This window comes from Papio anubis, chromosome 10, assembly GCF_008728515.1.
Source record: "Papio anubis isolate 15944 chromosome 10, Panubis1.0, whole genome shotgun sequence".
Taxonomy (NCBI): domain Eukaryota; kingdom Metazoa; phylum Chordata; class Mammalia; order Primates; family Cercopithecidae; genus Papio; species Papio anubis.
In genome coordinates, this window is record NC_044985.1 from 24,552,183 (window position 1) to 24,570,817 (window position 18,635).

General features: G+C 32.3%; 1 protein-coding gene across 3 annotated transcripts in view; it reads right to left on the reverse strand.

Annotated features, from left to right (window-relative positions):
- LRP1B (LDL receptor related protein 1B) overlaps positions 1-18,635 on the reverse strand; it is a 1,950,491-nt gene that overhangs the window by 470,505 nt on the left and 1,461,351 nt on the right. For all 3 annotated transcript variants that reach the window (XM_031651763.1, XM_031651762.1, XM_031651761.1), the window contains 4 exons: positions 9,994-10,120; positions 9,708-9,859; positions 9,287-9,411; positions 7,809-8,180 (listed from right to left, as the gene is read on the reverse strand). In XM_031651763.1, the coding sequence (XP_031507623.1) occupies positions 7,809-8,180; positions 9,287-9,411; positions 9,708-9,859; positions 9,994-10,120 (776 nt within the window). The remainder of the gene's footprint in view (positions 1-7,808; positions 8,181-9,286; positions 9,412-9,707; positions 9,860-9,993; positions 10,121-18,635) is intronic.

Here is an 18,635-nt window from a genome sequence, read left to right on the forward strand (position 1 = left end):
GTGGTTGTACAAAATTGTCATTTTCATCAATTGTGGGTGAAAGTATGGTTTCTCCTCATTACAAAACTTTTAAAAACTTTTCTCAAATTTTGGGTGGATAGTCTCATTGTTTCATTATAAATTTTCTTGATAATTGGAGAGATTGACTATACTTTATTATATTTTCTTTTCTGTCCCCTAGCATAACTTGTCCATATTTATCTTCATCTCTGTAACGGTACATTATATAAACTTCAGTTGTAATCCTTTGTTGCTTTTAAGGATTACAACTATACACCACTAGTATTTTGTTTTGTCTTTTAAATTTCTTCATAGCTTCTGCTGCAAAGAGTTTTTAACTTCAGCGAGATAAAATATACCAAACTTACACTTCCTGATTTGTTTCTGTGTATAATTTGTGAAATCTGTTCTTACCCTGAGTTTATAAAGATATTCTATATTCTTTGATATTAAAAAAGCTCATCATATTTACACCATTAAAATGCTTGAAATTTATTTTTGAATATAGTTTGAGTTGGAGATAACATTTTGTTTCATTCTTTGCATATAAACTGTTCTAGCATAATTCATTACATTCAATTCATTATTTTATATTTGTAATGCCAACTAGGCAATGTATAACCAATTTACATACAAGATATATATATGGATGGATCTGCCTCTGAGCCCTCTGTTCTTTTCCATTTAATTTTTTTTTATTGGTAATATTATATTGTGTTACTTTAGCTTTTTAATAATAAAGACATTTTTCAAGGAGAGACTACAAATGCATATTACTTCAAAATTGCCTTTGCCATTCTTGACATTTTGCTCTTGTATGTGAATTCTACTAACAACATGTGCAGTTTCATTAAAAAAAATCATTTTGGCTGTTTTTTGTTTGGTTTTAGAAACAGGGTCACACTCTGTCACCCAGGCTAGAATTTAGTGGTGCAATCATAGCTCACTACAGCCTCAAAACTCCAGACTCAAGAGATCCTCCCACCTCAGCCTTCCAAGTAGCTGGGACTACAGGTGTGTGCCACCACACTGAGACATTTCGGCATTTTGAATTACATTAAATTTACAGATAATTTGGGCTAATTTTCCATAGCTATAGAAATTGATTTTTTTTGCATCATGAAAGTAACATTTTCCCCCTTTAAGATGATCTTTTATGTCCTTCGCAAACGTTTTATAATTTTCTATGTTAATGTTTTGTGCATAGTTTGTTGTTATTACTACCTTAAGAGTAGCTTTTTAAAGATCACATGACTTTTCTTTGGTGCGGGGCGAGTGAGGGGAGTGCAGTAGCAGGGTCATGCTCTGTCACCCAGGCTGGAGTACGGCGGTGCAATCTTGGCTCACTGCAACCTCTGCTTCCCAGGTTCAACCGATTCTCATATCTCAGTCTGGAATTACAGGCATGTGCCAACATGCCCGGCTAATTTTTGTATTTTTAGTAAAGACAGGGTTTTGCCATGTTGGCCACGCTAATTTCGAACTCCTGGCCTCAAGTGATCTGCCCACCTCGGCTCCCCAGAGTGCTGGGATTATAGGCATGAACCACCGCTCCAGGTCTAACCACATTTCTCAATTAGTCATTGAATGTAGGTACGCCATTTGAATTTATATTAAGCAATGTTCACTTTTTAAAAACATCTCTATGCTATGTTTGGTTAAAACACAACATCAGAACACATCCTACAAAATAAGCATATTGTTTGGTACAACGGAAACATATATACTTCGTTACAATGTAAAATGTGAAATTTGTTAACTTGGATTACAGGTATTTGAGGACACTCATTTAAGTTTGAAGCTGCTAAGTTTCTTAAGCCATTACTTTACATTTTTTTTTTTTATTAGTGGGAACATATAGATATACTGTTACTGACTTTGTATTTCTAAAAGAAATGTTATTTCCCTCCATCTTTAATAATTCAGTTAGTTATAGAATTATATATTTCCTTAGTAGTCTGAAGATTTTACTCTTGTTGCTGATGAGAAGTCTGTTTAAATACCATTGTCTTCCCTCTGCAGACAGTGTCTACTACTTCTGGTAGCATCTTAAGATTTTCCTTTTTTCATGCTGTTCTGCAGTTTTTCTTCAATTACTGACTTAATTTTATTATTCTCAATGCTTACAGCAAATTTTCTATGTTGAGACATTTCTTTCTTCATTTCTAGTAAACTCTGTGTCATTATCACTTTGAGTATTACTTTTCTACCGTCTTTCTCTTCTTTGCCATTTGTCAACATTTATTAGCTAAAAGACTATTACATCTATTAGTTTATCCTCTAAGCCTCACAAGTGTTGTCATGATTTTTTGTATCTTACTGTCTCTAACATTAATTAATTTCTTAATTTTTATTAATGAATTAATTTCTTATTAATGCTTATTAATGAAAATAGCATCTTATTTATGCATTCTCCCTTTCACTAGTCCAATATAATTTTTATTTTATCAATTGAGATTTCTTTTTAATTTTAATTATAGTAATTTTTTTATTTCCAAGATATTTAATTGTTTTAATTTTAACAAATTGTTTTCTGACATATGTATATTTGGCCTCCTGGATGTCCCTATTTCTTGTTCTTTTCGTACTTTTTTTTCCCTTTGCCTCTTTGATGAACCCTAAGTAAATATTCTTCAGATTCTTCTACCATTTTCATTTCCATTCATCTTCTGCTTGGTGGGATTTTTTTAAGCTGTCTTTCTTAAGAATCCATGTGTTGTGGAAATTGAATTTGAGTATTCTAAAGGGGTTATTTTTTTAACCTCTTTTTTAGTACTCACTTCTCTCTGCTGGGTGGTTTTAGAATGGACTTCATTCAACCTCTGCACCTTAAAGTGTAGCCTTCTCTTTCACAATTCATTTGAGTTTTTGCTCCACAGAGCATATGAGAGCTTGCAGAGTCCATAACTTGCAATGGACTTACATCAGAGCTGGACACAAGGCTGTTTCTGTGGCCTCTAAGCCTCCAGGGTTAGTCACTTCCAACAACTCACTGGCCTAACAGTAGATGACACAGCTTTATTTCAGCCTTGCTTCCCTGTGGGGCAGCATTCCCCGCTCCTTAGTTTAAGTAAGTTTTTTTTTTTAGATCCCGTCTCTCTGTAGCATCTATGTAGCCTGGAATCTCAGAATTCTGTTTCAGTCATTGTCTCTGCTTTGTATTTCTGGTCTGTTTATCACTTAAAGAAAAGTCCATCTTGCTTTTTGGGATTCGCTATCTCTATCTAATTTTCATCTTAAATATATTTTACAAATCATTACTGTGGTTTTAAAGTCAGAAATGGCCTGAAAGTGTAGACTTTTAACAGTGTCTTGGCCAGGGATCTTGATTCTTCATAGGAAAAGTGAACTATTGCATTTTCCTCTTTTTATACTGTGAACTTCCAAAGGCTAGAAGGAAGACATTTTCATCCTTATTCACTCACACCTAATCATCTATGGCACACTGTAAGCACTTAATATTGAATTGTATTTAATGTATTTAATAAATTGCATTTAATATATTTAATGAAATATTGAATTGTATTTAATGGCTCTTGTCATCTTTTAAACCTGAGGTCAAAATGTTCGTTCTATGTGAATTGGGATGTTAAAGAAGAAAGCCTTTATCCCATCCATTTCTTATATTCAGCCATATGAAGGATCAAAGTCTAAATCTGATTGTGAAATTTAGAACTCTCTGATATTTTTAATACTTAAAAATATGAATCTAGTTAAATATTTAAAACATGAATACTTAAAAACACGAATATAGTTTTGGGTAACAAGTTAGACATGTAACAAAGCGATATATAGTTCTTCAAATTCCATAAAGTGGAATACCTAGATGGAAACACATTTTACACCTTACTTATATTTATTTCTATGTGCCAATAACTGGGTGTTTTGAGGGTTTTATTTTGATTTGTTTTATCTGTTTTCTTTTTCAGTCTGGCAAGTTAAACTATACATTTGCCTAAAAAGCTTTCAGAGAGGATTGCAATGGTTAAGCAAATGGCAACTTCTTAGTAGGAGGCGGGGTGGGGTAGGGAGGATATTCAGAAAGATTCATACAAACTACTAATGCCGACTAAGTTTAAGTTTTAGTCAGACCTTAATGCACTATTTTATATCTATAATTATTATAATTATTTCTGACTGTCTAACTACCCTAATTCATATGCTAAAAATAATTTAAGACAAAGATCATTATCCTCAGTCAGGGGTTGCGAATCCCTGGACCACAGACCAGTACTAGTCCGTGGCCTGTGAGGAACCAGGAGGCATAGCAGGAGATGAACAGCAGGTGACTCAGCATTATCACCTGAACTCCACCTCCTGTCAGAGCAGCAATGGCATTAGGGTTTCATAGGAGTGCAAATCCTACTATGAGGGATCTAGATTGTGTGCTCCTTTTGAGAATCTAATGCCTGATGATCTGGGGTGGAACAGTTTCATCCCAAAACCATCCCCTGCTTTCATCCATGAAAAAATATCTTCCATCAAACCAGTCCTTGTTGTTCAAAAGGTTGAAGATCGCTGTCCTAAATGATCCACAAATGTGTCACAAATACGGTAATATAATTTTGTATTAAAATCGTGCTTATTTATATATTTTTTAAATACCCTTTCTCATAAAATTTTCTTAGAAAATGTATGGGGTGATTTTCCATTTTGTAGGTAAGGAAATAAACACTTACAAGCACAGAGGAAATAAACAGCAAACTGTGATTTGAACCTCAGGCTCGATCAATGTTTCAAACTCCTGGCCGTCCTGTTTCACTTCCTTCCATATGTTTCAACATTTCCCTACAGTCGGTAAAGTGTCATGGATTCTACTGGTTTTGATTTTGGATGAGAGGATTAGAATGATTTGGTTGTGTATATATTTTAATTAAAATGTTTTCAGTTTAATTTACTGAAACAGGATCTAAAATATGACAAAACTTCCTAGGGCATCTTTGCCTTCAGACATGGCCCTCACAAGCCTTACACTTCATCAAACCTGAACATAACACAGAGTGATCTCGTGAAACATAAATACTACTTTTAATACTCTATTACATGAATATATATATATATGCATTACAACACTCTCTTTTTTTTCATCATCTTATCTTGGATATTTGTACACCAACGTTCACTAGAGCATTATTCATAACAGCCAAAGTGTAGAAACAATCCAAGTGTCCTTAAACAAATGATTGGATAAAAAATATGTGGTATGTACATACAGCAAAACATTATTCAGCCATAAAAAGAATGAAGTTCTAATACATGCTATAGCATGGATGCACCTTGAAAACACTACGCTAAGTGAAATAAGCCAGGCACAAAGGACAAATATATGATGATTCCACTTACATGAAATTTCTACAATTTGTGAATTCATAGAGACAGAAAATATCCATTACCAAGGCCCAGGGAAAGGGGAAAATGGGGAGATATTGCCTTACACAAAGTTTCTACTTGAAGTGATGAAAGAGTTTCAGAAATATAGTGTTGATGGCTGCAAAATACTGGGAATATAATAAAAGCCACTGAATTGTACACTTAAAAACAGGTAAAATCTCAAATGTTGTTTTATATATGTGGATATACATGTATATTTATCCCAATTTTAAAAATTATAATGTAATATACCAAAAAAGATTGAGTGTGCACTTGGTGGTGCATTGTATGATGTGTAAACTATACCTAAATAAAACCGTTTCTTTTTAAAGCTGCTTATTTTGGCAGACCAAGACATTCAACATGTGATTCCTTACTTCATCTCACACCAATTAATGCCACATTACTTGCATTTCAATTGCACCAAATGACTCCTTGTCTACGTTATGCTTTTCATGTCTTTGTACTAAATATTTTCTGAATACTTAGTCCAGAAGAGTAATTTTCAGTCTTTTTGGTCTAAGGATCTTTACACTCTTAATCATGATTGAAGGCTCCAGAGTCTGTGTATGTAGGTCAAGTCTATATCTATTTACTGTATTAGAAATTTAAACTTAAAATAAATTGTTTTAAATATTTACCAATTTTTTTAAAGTTAGAATAATGCATTAATTGTGTTCATCTAAATAGCACCTTCTAAGAAAAGTAACTATTTCTTTAAAAAAAAAATAAATAACAAAAGATCATTGTTTTACAATGTTACAAATATATTTGTCTTACTAAAATACAGCTGTATTCTTCTATCTGCCTTTTTATCCTCTCATTGTGTTGTTTTGGTTGAAGTATATGAAGAGAATCCAGCCTCACACAGTTGTGTAATTGGAAAAGAGAAGAGTGTTTTAATAATAACCTTTACAGATAACTGGGTATTCTTTCATACTACACCTACACGTGACAAGTGGTAGTTACCTAAAGGTTAGTTGCAGTGTGGAATCTGAAAACATGGTGATGAACTTTTCATCCTCTATTACATTAAAATTCATTGGTCTATCTTGCACTTTGAATAAATCATTTATTCATGCATGATTTTATCATGTCATTTGAAAATATTGGTTCTCTAACTTATGCATATCTTCTAAATGTTGACACATTTCATTATGCAATACCCCAAAATCACATGCATTAATATTACCACCATCTCAACAGAAAAGCCTGTTAAGTATTGGGAAGCTGTCAAGGTTACTGTGGTGGTTACAAGACTTCTAATGTTTTACTTCAGAGTTTGGTTTTTACCATTTGCAACACATACAGTAGATCATTTACCTTGAAGTGACACACTCACTGTATTCATTCTTTAGAAAATGTCCACCACACATTCAGGCTTGGACAGCTGTAGTTTAGTTATTCAAATCTAAATTGTTATTTAAAAAATGATTAAATAAACTAGCTTACCTTTAGTATAGAACTAGGTACAGGCTTTTAAAAGCATAAGATGAAGACTCATGCAATAAAATAAAAACTTTGCAATATATAGTAAGCAAAAAAGCAGTTAGCAGAGTAATATATTTAGTATCATTCCACATTTATAACTAAAAATTTCACACACATAACAATATTCTGGGGCATGTCACATGTCAGTTATGGGTAAGTAAACAGGATTAATGGTTTCAGAGATGAGGCAGGGATTTCATATTTAAATCCATATTATTTGAACACTCCACAACAAATTTATATATTACTTTGCAATTTAGAAAGCAAAGAAAATAATGATTTCCATATAGTGAAATTGGAAGAGTGGGAAATATATGGAAATCACACAAAGACATCAAGAAAAAAGTTGTGTGAGGAATAAGAATATGGTTTTCATTAAACTTGAATGACAAGAAAAAGGTTTCCCTAAATTATGTGGATAATCCACACTGAACATTATGCTTGAATAATTTTGTCCCATAAAAACATTAAAAATATTAGATCATTTCTATAACATTTCCTCATCAAGTCTTCTATATACATACACACAAAATAATCTCTGATGTTTGCTTGAGAAACCATGATTAACTAAATATTACTGAAGAGATATTCTTAAAGATACAATTTGCCCACTGGAAAAAAAAAATCAATTAAAACAGTTTTATACTGAAAAACTATTTTTCATGAATTTTAGTGCAGTTATTTATAAGAAACAGTATGATAAAATATATTAAACCTTCCATGATTAGAAGCTAATAATCATAATTTGCTGTACATGCTAGCAGTTAATTGCTTCTTTGACATTTGGCGGTAGGGTTGGGGGGGTTGAATGATAATAGCCACATTAATTTCTCAATATAAACTCTAGGAAAACGTAATTGCTACATGCAATTACCACTATTATGTCTCTAGTAACCTAAATGATATCGTTTCCATATAACTATTTAAAATTAAATTATTGTACTTACTTTCAACAATTACTTGTCTGTCTTCCCAGTTGTCTTTAATAAGCTGTATATTTCCAAAGTGTGCGTCACTGTAAAAGATTCGGTTGGTACCTTTTCTTCTTTGATTATAGTCAAAAGCCAAGGCTATGACATTCTTGAAATAATGTGGATTCTCATATGGTCTTATTGGGGAATTTAAATTGGTTTCATCAGAAAGATGTATACTTTTTAATATTGTTCTTCCTGAATATAGCAAATAACCTTCATGCCTCAGGCAAGTAACTCCATCTTCTGCCAAATATCCATGGGCACAAGCACAAGTTCTCTGGGAATTTCCTCGATAAAGACAGAGTTGCTTACAGCCACCATTGTCCCTGGCACAAACATTGGTCCCTAAGGAAGAAAAATGATACACACATGCACGTGTTTATGTTTTTCTTTTGTTTTTCAAACAAAATTCTCCATAAAGAAATATTAAAACTTTGATGTTGAGTATTCTTTTTATTCTTAATTGTAAGTTGATTAATAAAAAATTTAAAAAGTACTGTTTTTTTAAAAAAATCACAGCAGTTTAAATCTTGGGTTTCTTATTTAGAAAATCATATTCTGTTTCATTCACCATCTAAGTTAAGTATCAAAATTTTCCCTTAATGAGCCAGTTAAGTATACAAGTCTTTTTTGAAACTTGATCCTTAGATTATAGTGTTTCATACATTGTTCATTCAAAACATGAATTGATCTCACCAGAAATAATGCACTGCTTTAAACTCTATCTATGAGACATGGAAAGTATCAAATAAATCTATGGCTACAATGTGCCCAACCTCCTAAATATGTTGAGCATAAGTTCTTACTCCAATTTTAAGGGAAGATATAATATGCACTTAAAATTTATTCACCAGTCTGATTCTTCTCTGTGAATTCATTATTATCTCCAACATTATTATAACTTCCTTTGATATAAACAAGTTAGTTACAATTTATTTTAATGGAGGTAAACACATTTTAAATACCCAAATCATTGTCCTATAAGTTTAAAATACATTATTTTAAGGAAGTAATGACTTTGGAAATATTTTACACTAACAGCATGACCTTTGGGGATCATAACGACTTATATATAATATGATTCATATTATGTATAAAAATTTCAACTGCCTTTTACTCTCTAATATCCTACTTATGCTTTTACTTTTTATCCAATCAATACATGTATCAAGTTTTTCTATATTCTTTAGCCAAAACCTATAATCAAGACATGCCAGGTATGCAACATGTCCATGTACCTGTGCTGTCCTGGGCAAATATGCTTTTGTATGAAATATGACATATTTACTGTATTAGGCTACTATATTATATTTGTAGGAAATTAGATGTAAAGATAAGGTTTTGAGGTTTTAGACTCATATAAGAATTTCTAAGTTTGACAAATATTTTTTAAAAATTGGAGATAAATCACATAAAATATATGTATTATGTATTCTTTCAAGAGTGCTGACCTTTCTCTCTTACTCGGTTAAATATTTTAACCTCCTTCAGGTTGACTCCAAGACCAGTTCTCATGGTTATCGTTTCTGTGGCATCATTCTTGTGGCCCCTTCTGACGGACCCGTTTGCATGTGCTCTGCCAAAAAGTTGAACATACATGATCAACAATCTTCGACTAATTAAAGTCAAGCCAGTTACTTAAGCTGAAGATAACAGATGGGCCAACAGAAGGAAAAGAAACCAACTTTAGTCTGTGACATTGAAATGTTTGAGCTTGGAATAGCAATAGTGCCTGCCTTTTCTGTGGAAATTGCATGGCTTTGTGAGATCCTTTGTGTGACCTTGCTAAGAAATGGCAAATCCTACAAGGGTAAAGCAACTGGCACTGAAATAACATTTTGAGACTGAAATACTTATAAAAAAATAAATTACCTGTCAGACCAGTAGATGTAAGCCCCAAAGACTGCAACTGAAAACATATCCACATTGCTTCCTGACAGCACCACCTCGCGATGCCCTCCAGCCTCAAGGTCGATTCTCTCTATCTTGTCTGTGCGAGCATCACACCAGTACAATTTATTTTCCTAAATATCGATTGAGAAGTAATGTTACAGACTATTTTTGATTGTTTTATTAAGAAAATAAAGGAACACTGAAAGTGGGTTAATGAAAGTTGTCAGCTAATGCACTTTAAATACTGAAAAGAAATCCAACAGACCTCATAGTCAATGGAGATGCCATTTGGCCATGCTATTCCCATGCTTACAAGGACAACCTTCTCTGAGCCATCCAAACGAGCCTTTCCAATACAGGGCATTTGTCCCCATTCAGTCCAGAATAAGAGGCTGAAATTAAATTGTAAATTTGTAGTATTTATGTACATTTATCTGTAGTATGCAGAGCTATATAAAAAGACATTACTAATAATAACAGCAGTAACATTCACACTAGAACAAAAATAATACATTTCAGAAATTAATATACAGTGTGTTTGTTTCCAATAAAATAATTTTATCGTCAAAAAAGAGTTAACCAGTCATAGAAATCATAGGATGCACTCAACATCCTACCAAAATACCTTTTGTGCCTGCTCTTTCCTGTCTCAAATGCTCTTCTCCAACCTGTTTGCCTAATTACTTCCTACTTTTCATGTCTCAACTATTTCTTTCCAGAAGTCTTCTGTGTCTTCCCTGTACCATGTGCTCTGCTTCACAGCACAGATTAGAATGGAAAATTTTTACTTGTATTTCCTTACATTATCATTTATTATAAATATTTTTTGCCCCCAGTAGACTGTAAACTCAACAAGGCCAGTGATCACTCCTCTATTTTTATTCACTGTTACTCCTTCAGCACCAGGTAATTAGAAATTTTGTGGTAAATACATATTTAATTTATGAATATAGACATGAATGCATCACAACTTTCTATTTTGTCCACTTAGACTGCTAAATGTAACTATTCTAGTTTGAATTTTATGTTATCTTGTGAAGTCATCTTAAAATACAGTTTTATGCAAAAGCGGAAATTCTTATTTTAGTAATCTTCTAAAACAAAATGTAATGGGGGAGGATGTGGAAGAAAATATCATGCAGAAAGAACACATAGAGTATGCCAAAATAAAACAACATGCCATCAAATAAAATGTAGAAAAGCAGAATGTGTATAATCCATGTATTTCACGCATTCATTCAAAAAATTCAATATTCATAGGACTCTACAGAAATCCATGCTTTTAGATAAATGTAATTCCTTCTTAATTCTTAATTTGAAGTTACATCTAGTGAAGTTTTATCCAACTATCAGACACCAGCAGTGAATAAAGTTTTAAAAATATGGCAAGCATTGATTCAAAAGCTGGGTGTATATTTCCTAATTATAAAAAATTATTGTTAATAGGTATATTGCACCTATTTTTTAATAGGTGCAATTTTTATTTTTATTTTTTATTTTTAATAGGTATATTGCACCTAGACAGTGAACATAGTACCTAATGGGTAGTTTCCTGCCCCCCTCAAGTAGTCCACAGTATCTCTTGTACCCATGTTTATGTTCATGTGTGCTCAATGCTTAGCTCCCACTTATAAGTGAGAACACGTGGTGCTTGCTTTTCTGTTCCTGTATCAATTCATTTAGGTTTATGGCCTCCAGCTCCAGCCATGTTGCTGCAAAAGGGCTGTTTTCATTCTTTTTATTGCTTCATAGTATTCCATGGTATATATGTATATTTTCTTTTACCCATCTACCTTTGATGGGCACCTAGGTTGATTCCACATTTTTGCAATTGCAAAAAGCAGGGGGATGGACATATGAGTGCATGCGTCTTTTTGGTATAATGATGCATTTTCCTTTGGGTATATACCCAGTAATGGGATTATTTGAATGGTAGCTCAGTTTTAAGTTCCTTGTAAAATCTCCAAACTGCTTTCCACAGTGTCTGAACTAATTTACATCCTCACCAACAGTGTACAAGCATTCCCTTTTTCCTGCAGCCTCATCAGCATATTTGAATAATATATGTGAATAGTCACATAAGAATCAGTGAGACTGCAAACAGAAAAATTAAAGACTTATATTTTGTTTATACTCACTGGAGTTATTTAAGTACAAATTGATACTTAACTAAATAAAAATATATGTATTATTTATCTATATTGTTTAATTTGTTTTAATAGCTGATATTTTTCTTGAAAATGCTGTGTAAAATAAACATGTTAGAGTTTTACAGACAAACAAAAATGAGGTACGGCTACAATCTCAATTATATTAATCCTGAAGAAAATTTCAATCATATTTACAAGCTTTATACATCAGAAAGGAAAAACTTTGTAGCATAAAATCCAACTAATATTTTATTGGTAAGATATTATCGAAGAAGTAGTAGATTTAAAAATCTACACTTTTATTAACGTCAAGATTTTTAAGACTTTAAGGTATGCTCTCATTGGATGAAAAATATTATTCCATATAAAATAACTAACTGGCAGATGAAATGCATTGCTGCACTTAACTTTTTTAGGAAAAATATGCATTAAAATGGCAGGTAATGTTATACTGTGAAGGAGGCACTGTGAGACCAGGACAGACATATGCTAACTCATCTAATCTGATTATCATCATCTATTTTTAATATACTCCAAAGTTCACATAAATAAATAAATGTGTATATTAAACATTTTACTTAATATTAATCTACTTGCAAATGCACTAATAAAAATATTATTTTGAGTGAACACACCAAATAAACTATAGGTTGGTGCACAAATAAATGTGTTTATTGCTATTAAAAGTAATGGCAAAAAGTACAATTACTTGTGTACCAACCAATCTACTTAGCCCTAATTCTCAGAGCTGTAGTAATTATGATTAGGAAGTAAATGATCCACAGTCCACATGGCCAATAAGAGGGCAAGCCAAGAACCACACTCAGGCTTTACTAATCCAGGCCTAAATTGTCTTCCCTAGGATACGTTGTCTCACTAAATAGAAAGATAACACAGAAATATATAATGATATTATATCAAATGGTATTTTTCTTTAGCTATAAGATGTGTAACAAGAAATCTCCATATTTAAAACCACAAAACAGGCCTGACACAGTGGCTCATGCCTGTAATACTAACACTTTGGGAGGCCAAGGCAGGCGAATCACTTGAGGTCAGGAATTTGAGACTAGCCTGGCCAACATGGTGAAACCCCTTCTCTACTAAAAGTACAAAAGTTAGCCTAGCATGGTGGCACGTGCCTGTAGTCCCAGTTACCTGGGAGGCTGAGGCAGGAGAATCATTGGAACCCAGAAGGCAGAGTCTGCAGTGAGCCAAGATCACACCATTGCACTCCAGCACGGGTAACAGAGTGAGACTCGAAGGAAGGAAGGAAGGAAAGAAAGAAGGAAGGAAGGAAGGAAGGAAGGAAGGAAGGAAGGAAGGAAGGAAGGAAGGAAGGAAGGAAGGAAGGAAGGAAGGAAGGAAGGAAGGACACACACACAAAACAAATAACAAAAAAAGTCTTAGCATTGAGAAAGAAGTCTCTCTCTGTTTTTTTTCCAAGTAATCTCTGTCTTTTAAATTTATGATACTTTTATGCAAGAGGCTGAGATAAAAGTAAAAAAAAAAAATGTATAAAATTATTCTAAGTAAAACTATTTTTTAATCCAGAATTTACACAATTTTTTTTCTGTGGAAAACAGTAGTGATTAGATATACTATCATTATACGTGAAGCCAAATCTTACTGTGTAGGAATCACTTTTAGAGTTAAATAATTTATCAACTGAATAAAAGTAAAAGGTTTTAAACCTATCAAAATTAAGCAAACATTTTATGTCAAGGAAATAATAATTTATTTGCTCCTTAAACTGAAATTGAAAGTAAAGAAATGAATAGAATTTGCACCTTGAGAATCTTTGGGGATTATAAACCAAATGTAGAGAGAGAACCCTCTCTGAGCTCGTAAAACTGCATGAAGAGACCTGTCATTTAAGGTAACAATTTACGTAGATACACCTGAGATATCATTAATGAACACAGATTCTTGGTATCTAAATGTGGTCTTCAGCAATAGGAAGAAATGAAAATATTTGTACCTGGTTTTTGAGACCCTACTGATATTAGTATTGAGTGACAAAATTACCATTGATTTTGAACCTATTTGAGTTCAAATTGTGCAGTTGTGAAATACGTGTTGACTACATGATACAGCCAAGAAAAATTGATTTTAGAGTATCAACTGTGTACATGGAGCCCTACTAAAAATACTTTCTCAAATCCAGAAAATATTAAACTTGTCCAAATCAAATGCTATATTGTAAAATTGAATTTTATGTAAATAATCAAGTAGTATTTGTTAAACTAAACTGAAAAGTTCTTTATTTAAATAAGTTTGCACTTACAAATTTAAAAACATATAATTTCAAAAGGGACATTTAAATGTGGCTTTCAGAATTATAGAAATTTTATCAGTAATTGTCTTAATACAAATATCTGTATTGTCTTAATTAGACTTTAACAGTTTTGGGCAGGAAAATGATGCAATGAACACATATCACGAGTGAATTTCCAACTAATCATTGACATTTGGATAAATAGGTAAAAAGATCACATTTGGTAGCACTGGAGCGCCCAAAGACCTAGCAAACTCTTAATGGACCCTGAAAGTTAATTGTATTTATTTTCTGACAACTGTACAGACTGACATCAGAATTAGTTTAGATTCAGGTATACACTTTTCAGAAAAAAAAAAAAAAAAAAATCCTGTCACAAGCAGTTATATTCAAGCTGAAAAAATACACATTCAAATTATTATAAATGCCCATGAATAAATTTGAGAAAGCTGACATTGGTGACAAAGCTCTGATTTTTGTATGAGAAGGATAATAGGGTGAGAGAAAGAAAATAGTAAATAAGTCTATTTTTTTAAGAGAAACATTATTAAATTTTATCCTTATACTGTACATATACGAGCAGTTGTGAAAAGCAAGAGTAGTTGGAATTAATCATTTTATCTGGATTTAAAATTATCTTCTTTGACTGCTAAACTGTTTCCCTGGAGCTCAAATTTGAGTTGCAATTTTTACAATAAATGTGCCATTTCTTCCTACTTTTCTGCCTTCCCTAAGTGAGTATGATTTAGATCCTTTGTCACATATGATAAAGAAAACCTGAGATAACCAAAAAATGTTCATGCTGGCATAAAAATGAAGATCAGGTAATTCTCTTATGTCGGCAGTTGGCCTTGGTCAAGAAGAGAATCGAGAATGTCATTGTGTCCTCTCCTAGCGTGGGGGTCAACAGTGAGTTATCCTATCTGCAAAAAGTAAAAGAAACAAAAAAGAAAGCAAAATAAAAACCCTACAGACAAACAATAGTAGCTAGCCTTTACATGAGCATAAGGTTTTAATTTGACAAAAGCTGCTTGTAATTTCCAACTTCTTAGCAGATGCACTAGAATCACTCAAAATTCATACAAACCGAATACTTTATAAGTCAACATGTTCATGGCTACATCTTCAGATCATAAGTAAAATAAGATAATATTATAAAAGTTTGAACATATTTTATGAGTAAAGGGACATTTTTTATCCCCTGAGGAATAAAATGAAATGTAGAGCTTTCTCTTTTTCTCTGAGGCCTTATTCACATTTTCTGTTTCTTCATTTATGTGCAGTTTTGTTTGAGAAAGTATTACAGGCCTATCCCAAATCATTTTTCAAGTCTTAACTATGTTGCTATTGATTAAAGAATCCTGTAATATAAAAAGCACTCAACCACAGGGAGCAGAATGCTGTGCTAAAAGGATGAAAATATAAAAGCAGTCTACCCTTGGACACTACTGCACTTTGCAAATTGTTTGTTATTGTTGGTTTTGTGGTTGATTATCAAACTTATTCTTGCATTATACTCATGCACTCATCAACAAATATTTAATTAGGTATCTATTATGTGCTAGGAGCTGATGATACAAAATAAATTGGATTTAGATACCCTCATGAAGTTAACTGTTTAATGGCACAGGTAAATGGGTAAATAAGTATCTGAGAAACATGCTGATTAGAAATATGTAACATTTGCTAGTCTCTTTAAGTCGTAAATGTAGGGGATTGAACAATGATAATGTTGAAGTGTTGTGGTGAGAAAAGTTGTCTTTCCTGTAAACAACTTCCGAAATATTTTTTTTTTTCTTTTAGGCCAAAATAAAGATATAGGCCATTTGAGTTGTTCTTTCTGTTTAAGCTTCAAAAATATTTAACTTATTTGTTAATTTGCCTCTTTCTTGGTCTGCTATTCCTAAGTTTACCTTTGAACCTTTCTTGATTCACTACATTGTGATTTTGAGTAATTATATAGGACAATTATTATGTGTATGAATAGCACACACTGGAGAAGTGGAAATTATTCACAAACAAAAAATATTTATATATATATATATACACACACACACACACATATATAATATTTCATAGCACATTAAACTTGCACCATGTTATAGTTAAGTTTTCATTTTATATATGTATTTACACCCTGCTTCATTGCTCACCTTCTCACTTAAATACCTAACATATACATGTACATATAATGTTAGCTTGTTCACATTTATAATTTTCTTGAAGAGTTCATGTTTATGCACTTTTGTATATTCAATATATATTTGATATTTTCCTATAACTATGAATTTACCAAATATTTAACATTTAGCTGCCCAGAGCTTATACTTCTAGAGCTCATGAGCTGACTTAGAATTATCAAAATATTATACAGAAGTTTTTAATTTGTTTCATGACTTGCAACCTATCTTACCCAGCATCATTCCTATGGTAAATCAAATTTATTCCATTTCCTTTACATATGTGTTCCCTTGCTTTAAGATGCAAAATATACTCTAAGAGATGGTATCAAACTACACTACACTTTTGTTATCTTAACAGGTGTTAAGCTGTCAACCAAGACCTTTTATAAATTGTTGAGCATACTAAAAAATTATATACATAATCAAAGACCATTTGAAAATATGTACTTATAGAACAGCGAGATTCCATGTAAATTTGAATCTTTGCTATGGAAAGAAAAACTTTTCAGCACATTATTTACAGTCACAGAAATATAGAGCTAAATTAAGAGAGGCACCATACATCCTGGTACTTAAAAGGAAATAAAACAAAATTACAGTATGTGTGTTTCAGTTAGAGATTACATACCATGGGAAGTTAACCAAAATTTTTAACATCATAATGGGGCTTCCTATACATCTTTTTGTTGTTAGTATTAAATGACTTCTTAGCATGGAGAAAATTATTATATTTCAATTTTCACAAAGCAAGTAATACCAGAGGAAGAAGAGGAAGTGGAAGAGGAAAGGGGTGAGAGGGGTGAGGGGGAGGGGAAAGGGAGGGGGGAGGAGGAAGAAGAAGAAGAACAAGAAGAGGAGGAGGAGGAGGAGGAGGAGTCAATGATAGATGAAAGAAACTGATTTTTTAAGCTAAACTAAACTCATACATGATTCCTATTTTGCATTTGGCTACATTTTAAAAGAGTTCAAGTCTCTATTGTTCAAAAACAGGATTTGTGCCCACTTTTCAAGGCATGTTTTTATTTTGAATTCAGCTAATTCACTCCATTGTGGTTGGCATTTTCCCTTGGCAACACCATCTGCCATGTTTTAGCTTCAAACAGAATATTAAAATACTGTACTTTATTCCTATGATATAAATGTTGACACTTAAATGTCTATGTAGTATTACCTGGAAATCAATGTTTGAATAATTTTACAAGACTTCATTTTTAAGTCTTTTATTTTCTCTCTAAATTCAAGTCAATAAACATATGGAAAAAGTATAGGGAGACATATCTCTCTAATATTTCCAAGCAGTAATAAATACTTCCTGGAAATAAGTTTAACATTTAAATAAGTATATCTACTATTAACTATGAATATGGAAAAAATGTATCCATGTGACATAATTAGTATTTTAAAAATGCTTTTAAGAAGAGGTAAAAATATATGAGAAAATAATATTTAAATAGTGCTACATATGTCAAAGATTTCTTGTTTTGTGGACTCACATGTAATTCTCGTTTTGAGGTCTCAAAATTAAGAAATCAAGAATATTTACTGAGATCCTCCTGCTGAGTCAGTGCTGAGCTGGTAGTTGCAATGGAGAGAAATTAAAAAAAATCTAACAATCATCTGGAGCAAAGAAATGAGAAGACTTGTTGACAGATGGAAATAGGTGATGAAAAAATACTGGAAAATCTAAAGTTTCAACCTCTTTTGTGATAACATGAAAAGAGATACCATTTTTAAGAAAGGAAGGCAGCAGATGAGAGGTAGAGGGACATTTTAAGTTTCAGTGACAGATACTCAAATAAATAACTGTAAAGGATATCAGAAATATAAATAAAGGGGTGAAGATATTTTATTACTATTTTGCATGTATTTATTATATTTTTATATTTCACTATATAAGCATGATTTACATTTTAAAAACATGGGATTAGATGGGTTTAAAAGAGAAATATAGTAATAGAGAAAATGGCACACTAAGCCTTAAGTGAGAATAAAGAGAATAAAATATAATGCTCACAGGAGCTATATAGAGTGGCCTCAGAGAAAACCAGAAAATGCAGGGACAGAGAAGGCTAAAGAAGAATAGGGGTCCTTGGATAGACTATCAATGTAGAAAACTGTCCTGGAGAAGGCAAATGGTATAAAACTTGCAATAATAATAATAATAATAATAATAATATCTGGATTTGGCTGCAAATAAATTTAGAAATTCTTGTATAACAACAGAAGCTGAAATCCATTTTAGGAGTTAAATGATGAGACAATGGATATAGATCATGATTCTGAGAAGTTGAGAAGA